Source organism: Chinchilla lanigera, unplaced genomic scaffold, assembly GCF_000276665.1.
Source record: "Chinchilla lanigera isolate Chin_1 unplaced genomic scaffold, ChiLan1.0 scaffold00024, whole genome shotgun sequence".
Classification (NCBI taxonomy): Eukaryota; Metazoa; Chordata; class Mammalia; order Rodentia; family Chinchillidae; genus Chinchilla; species Chinchilla lanigera.
The window spans coordinates 14,822,235-14,828,926 of NW_004955425.1; the positions used below are offsets into that span (position 1 = coordinate 14,822,235).

Consider the following 6,692-nt stretch of genomic DNA (forward strand, 5'->3'; position numbering starts at 1 on the left):
ACTCAAATCACATCGTACACTGAGCTAAAGGCTCAGGATACAAAGCACAAATATCCACAAACATCCTGGAAAATGATATTATAAAACTCCCAACATATATTGCAGGCATGGTTGACAAATGTGATGCTCAGTGGACAGTGTTACTGGAATAACTAAGAAGCCCAGGCTAGATTTCAGGAAATCTGGCCAGCAAGCATGAAGAGCAAGAGAAAGAGTTGATCTTCTGGGCACATGTCCAGTGCCCAAGTTGACCATATGGAATTTCCAGGATGCACTTCCAAACGCCTCCCTACGGACCAAAAGGATCAGTGGGGGTGGGGTGTGTGTGCTTATTTCCCAACATGTTTTCTGGAATTTTTATAAACATTTTTGGTGAAGGGAAGTACATATTTTTAAATTCTACAGAATTACTTCATACCAAATTCTCCTGTGCTGCTCGAAACTTCTTAATCAAGATCAGATTTTGTACAGTAAGTATCTGTCAAATCAAGATTCTTTAATTTCACTGTTGAACTTTCCAAATGCAATTTAATAATCCAAATAGATTTCATTAAAGTTTTTACAAAATTGGTTTGAATTTGAGATCAATTTAAGATACAACCCTTTCTGATTCCTAATTGGTCTTTTCTGTTCTCAGAGAGCCATCTCTGAGCCATCTGGACAATTTCTAACATGCAGTGATTAAAATGAGACATGGCAAAGATTGAAAAACTAGGAAGAATGTTTTATGAGAAGCTGAAGGACACAGGAGGGAGAAAAGAAGAGGAAAAGGAGAAAAGAAAGTCAATACTTATCAGTCATGTGGGAGTATGTCAGAAATGTCTCTAAGAGGTGGAGTTTCTCCCCTTCTCTGGATTTTTCTTGTCCTTTTCCTTGCTTTTCTTTTCTATGGTACCTATGCTCACGTCCTCAGTTCTAAAACCTTAGCTCAAAAGTCACCTCCCAGCCAGCCTCTCTGATCATGCGGTGGAATCCTCCTCTGCATGCTCCCTCACCCTGCAACCCATGCTGCTTAGGCCTTCGTTCACTTCTTTACTTGCTTATTGCTATGTATCAGGGCACTTGTTTATTAATTGCCTTTTTGGTCCTTTTCCAAGGCTCTTGCTTCAAACATGAGTTTTTTGAAGGCAGGAATGCACCTATTCTATTTACTCCCAGTCTTCAGCCTGTGCACTCCTCTCTCCAAATGCAGATCACACCATTTTTTCCTGCTACAACTCAAGTGCTACCAACTGAAGGCCCCTCTCCTTCACCTCGCACTCTGAATACAATAATAGTTTAAAGCCTTGACTATTCTCTCTCTCTCTTGCTAGTTGTATAACACTGGGTGAAAAGCTTTAACAGCACTGTGCCTCAGTTTCCTGATCTAAAAATGGAAAGAACAGAGAGGCAGAAAATGGTTACAACTTCTATCAAGATTAAACTAGATTTCTATGTGGGACACTTACAAGAACCAGGAACACAGGAAGTGCTAAATATTTATTATTATTCTTATTCTGTGCATTTGAGCACTTAATCCAAATATTATCTTTTATCTTAAAATTTTAGTTGTTTGTTTTCTGGTCCCTTTTCCTGGTGGGTCACACAATAGTGGGTATAATATGCTTGCATATTCATTGAGTCAATGTATAATCACCTGATTGAACATAATAAAAGAAAAAGTAAAGACAGGCAACAAAGAAAGACAACCAAATGGGTCAATTATCACCAATTAATTAAAAAATTCAGATTCCCCTTGCAGCTCTGTGCCTCAGCTAAAATACTGGTGAACAAGCTTAAAATTCTATGATTTTGCCAGTAAATTCAGCTTATATTTCTACTTAGTCTCAAATATTGCCTGCTTTCAAGTGAACAGGCTTCAAACGTCACAATCTTGGTAATTTTTCCATCCTCTGAGGAATATTTTATCACTATTGGCTTGAAAGCAACTGAAATATTGTCTTATATTTGACTTTACCTAAATGGTAATTCACAGATCCATTGGACTGCTGCCCAGACAACTGAAAATAAAATCAAGAAAAATATTAAACTAAGTAATACTCATTTTCATCTTATAGAAACCGAAGTGATTATGCAGGTGAAATAAAAACTAGGTAGAAAAAGAGCAAATTGTACTTGCGTGCATTTGTTAAATTTAACAAGACTTGTGTCATTGGCTCACCCTCTCAATCCTATAGGATTCCAACAAATTAAACTTCTCCAACTGGCAAGTTAATAGTGTTGATGTAATGTTGCGTGTCCCTTGACAGCTGAACTCAGCAACTATGGTTCCATTTTTCCTTTCCAAAGGATAGCTAAAGAAACATTCCTTGGGCACATGTAATATGTTTGCTACATTTCAAGAAATTTTGTTCACATTTTCCTCTATAGCATCATTTCTTGAGCCATTATTTCTACAGATTTTATTTGTTTGGGTCCAGGTATAAATTTTAGTAAAAAGAACAATGTTTAAAATAACTCAGAATAGTGCAAAAGAGGTTCATGGGTCTGATGTTCAAGCAAAAGAGAGTGTTCATGCCATATGCGTACAGATTTTAGTCTACCATTCAAGTTTTATGCTATTCTATCTATTTTCAATACTGGAGGGTGACTGTGGCTGCCACTGCTCCCTTATTTTTCCCTCTTCCTGCCCCTCCTTTTTGTGCTGCTGCTGTTTCTTCCTCTTCTTCTCCTTCTCCTCCTCTTTCTTATTCATATTCTTCAAATTATCAAAACATTTATTTGACACAAAGGGCAATCCCATTCCAAGTCTATGTTTTAAAAAAAATGAGCTATAGTATGCATCACACTGTGCTGACAATGTGATGAATGTGCCAGATAGTTCAAACCCAGCCCATTAGCTGTAATATCAGAAAAATATTATATAGTATGAACATATCGTAATTTTTCAACTATTCTTCTGGTGGATAATCAGATCCTTTTCAGCTTTGCTTTCTATCAACATGATGGAAGTTAGTATTTTTGTATGTGTGTTTACATATGAAGATCTGGGTTTCATGGGGTAAATTTTGAACATAAGAACCATGAGTCAAAGATCTACCAATATCTATATAGTTCTGGACATAGATCTATATTTACTAATATTTTCCTTTATAAAAGCAGTAGAAATAGTGCCACAATGATTGTATCAATTTAAGTTTTTCTGATGGAAAACTGTTCTTAACATTCAAGAGCAACAAATAATGTCTTTTTTACTTAAAACAACTTCAACTGACAAATGAAATGTAACCCAAATTGAAATTCTTTTCCATTGTTACTATGTTATTTCAAGGATACCTTACTGTATTTTTCAGCAGTGAAACTTTTGATTGGTTTTCCTAAAATTTATAACAATGTTGTGTGAGATTCATCTGCAGTACAAATTGCCATAACTGCACATTTAGTTATATCTGGTAACGTCAGAGCATTACCAATACATCTGGCAGATCAAAGCATTGCTAGTCACATTTCTATTTGGACTGCTTTCATTTGCTCCTAAAATTTTATAATAACCCAAATCTATCAACTTCTTTGACTATTTTAAAATATAAATTGCATTTTTGTGTTGAGCCAGCAAGACTCTTCTTGAATTAGTGTTACAATAAGCCTGTTTTATGAAATAAAAGTTTTTTTCTTTTTTAACTCTAAGCCAGTGGCTTATTGGTTAGTCACTCAAGTATAGCTATTTGATTGGTACAGGCACAAAATATGTCTAGAATAAACCAAAGGGAAACACAGGGATCTAGAGAAGACCATTCCTTTTTTTATTCATTGACTATCAAGTTATTATTTCATATAATTCTTCAACAACCTATGAAATAAGTGCTTACAGGTTAGACTCCAATGTTCAGAGATATGGAGTTCAAGCTACACAGAGAGTAAGTAGGAAAGCCCATATTGTACCCCAGTTATGTTTGATTTTGAGGTCTATAATCTAAGTACTAACACATCCAATTCTCTATCTGACTCATTGACCATAACTCATTTTGCTCTAAACATTCTTGGATCAAATTACATGTCAGCTTGAATCAGCAATCAGTAATGAGACAGACATAAAGCTAAAGTTCCTTTAGCTATAGTACTTCTATACAACTGGAACAAATCTGGTCAGCTCTTGGAGAGGAGAGGGTTATTTCAGGTCCTGCTGAGCTGGCCCCTTTCTGCAGTTGACACTTGTCCTAGAAACTTTGATGACTGGTGGCAGGATTACTTGACATGAAGCATTTTTCAACCTCAGACTTCATCTTACTGTTATGGAAGATATTTATACATCATGTATTAAAGCTAGTCAATAAAAGCTAGATGTTATAGGACTTGGTGGATGAAAAACCACATTCCTTCTCTTTGTTTCTTTAGCTCTGTGGCTTATTTAGAAAACTAACGCCATTTTTTCTGTGAGTTTTCCAAAAGGCATACTGGAAAGTACCTTGCTTAATGAACTGTTTATGAAAAGCAAGGATAGTAAAACTTCAATCCTCATTGTATTCAGTTAATATTGCTCTTGAATGAGCCCTGATGATTCTAGAAACTTTTCAGCAATGGAATGTTTAGGCAAGACGCCCATCATCTTCAGAGATATTTTCTTCAGTGCTCTCTCATGGAATGACACGCTCTGTCATACACTTTTGTGGTCTCATATGAAACACTGTAGAGGGTTTTCCGGTTTTTTTTTTTTTTTCTTCTCTGAATTTGATGGTGAACTGTAACATCAGAATGTATGTAATTTTTAAACTGGTTAACAGGATTTTCTGGTTTCTTTTGGCAGTAAGTGTTTTTAAAGGATTAGACAATGTGAAAATGCAGACTTGTTGAGGTTAAATTAATGCAGGAAGTGGCCTAACTTGGAGAAGTTTCTGGTGAAAATGTACCGGGAGCTTATGGATGGGCTTGGGGAAGGCGCTTCAAAATGGCTAGAGAATCTTATTCTATTGTACTGCCATTCACGGCTTTGGGGAGGAAATAAAGCACCAGTCAGAGCCGGTAGCTTCTGCACGTTGAGGTTAATGCTAAACCGCTGCCAACGGGTCCCTCTACCAACGTGGCACACAGCCGCTACCTGGCAAGGTAAGTTCCGAAGCCAGCAGACCCAGACACCTGAGGCTGGTCCCGAACCACAGAGGTCTGGGTGCTTGTGGTTAGAAGGCTGGGAAGTGGAGGAAGCCCTTAGGCGCCAGGAGCTGGAAAGGAGGGAAACCGCGGAAACCAAAGATGCGCGGCCAGCGGTTTCTCTCGGCGCGAGCGTGCCCACGGCGCGCATCTCTTGAACAGATAGTTGGTGCACAGGGAAAGGCACTGCCACACCTGCGCGCACGCACAGTAACCCGAGCTCACCACACACCCTGAATTCCCAAAACAAGGCACGCAGGGACCTCCTGGTCCAGTGTAGCTCCTCTCTGGGGTCCTTTCTGCTAAGCAGAGGATCGTCCCCCTTTCTTTTCCCCTGTTCCAAGTTTCCAAACCCGGGCTGGCTGCGCTCGGGGCTCCAGGCTTCCCAGGGACGCCCCGGGACCCAGTGGTGCCACAGACGCTCCCCCAGACGCACAGCGACTAGCGCCTTCCAAGCCTCGGGGCAGGACAAAGGGGTCCGAACCGAGCCCAGAAACGGCGGGCTGCGGCGCAGGAGCTCCGAGGCTGCTCCCAAGCGCCGCGGGGCAGCACACCCCGGCCCGCGCCCTCCCGCCCCCCGGGCACTCTCACCATTTGTAGCCTCGGCCGCGCTTGAGCTTGAGGGTGAGCACCGTCTCCAGCACCAGCAGGAGGTTGAGCAGCGCCAGCAGCCAGTACCGCGACTCCTTCATCACCACGGTCACCCGCCAGACCCCGACCAGCGAGTGCAGCAGGAACAGCAGCCGGGTGACCAGGGCGTTGAGGAGGACCAGACCCCCCATGCTGTCCCCGCGCCGCCCGCCCTCCGGCTCCCCGAGCCCCCGAGCGAAGGACCGGCAGCCCGGGACCCAAGGCTAGGTCCCCTGCTCACCCCACCGCGCCCGCGCCGGTAGCGCAGGAGCGCGCTGCTTGCCCCTCCCCCAAACTTCCCAGAACTCCTTAAAGAGGGGGGATCCAGACCCAGCTTCCCCAGGCTGCGGAGCTGCTCTGGGCTCTGGAGCCGTGCCTCCCCGGCTCCCGGGCGCTACTCCCGGCACTGCCTACCCCCGCCCGTCCCGCGCCCGGTCCCCATCGCTGCCTTATCCCCGCCTCAGTCCCCAGGGGTGCGCAGGGTCGCGCCGCTCCCGGAGCTGCCCAGGGGAGGGAGGCGCACGCAGGTCCAGGTGCTGCGGCCGAGCGGGAGCGGGGCAGAGCCCTCGTGGCACCGCCTCCTTATCTTCTGCCCAGTACTTTCTCTGATCCACTCCCACGTTTCGCGGGAACATGCTCTCGGGGTGATTCGAGGCTGGGAAGAAGAAAGAATCCGCTGTCCAAGCAGTTTTAGAAACGCGGTTCCCTCGCAGTTTGAAGAACTGAAACTTCCCAGGACCTGAGAGGGCCAGAGGAGCTGGACTGTCCCAGACTTTCTTGCTGTTCCACGCGGGGAGTGGGCACCCTGGCCACTTTTACTCTTCTGACCCTGTGTTATTAAAACAGAGATGTTCTTTATCAAACCACTATTTCCCCCCGGCCAGAGGAGGGAGAGACACAGGACACAGGGGAAAGTGAGGGAGGAGACAGAAGATAAATTCATGAATAAAATTAGAAGGTGAAGTTCTTGGGTAAGG

General features: G+C 43.3%; 1 protein-coding gene across 1 annotated transcript in view; it reads right to left on the reverse strand.

Annotated features, from left to right (window-relative positions):
* The window catches only part of Tmem26 (transmembrane protein 26), a 41,157-nt gene extending 34,795 nt beyond the window's left edge, over positions 1-6,362 (reverse strand). The window contains exon 1 of the mRNA XM_005385944.2: positions 5,677-6,362. Coding sequence (XP_005386001.1) covers positions 5,677-5,867 — 191 coding nt within the window. The 5' untranslated portion in view covers positions 5,868-6,362. The remainder of the gene's footprint in view (positions 1-5,676) is intronic.
* Between the last annotated feature and the right edge of the window lie 330 nt (positions 6,363-6,692).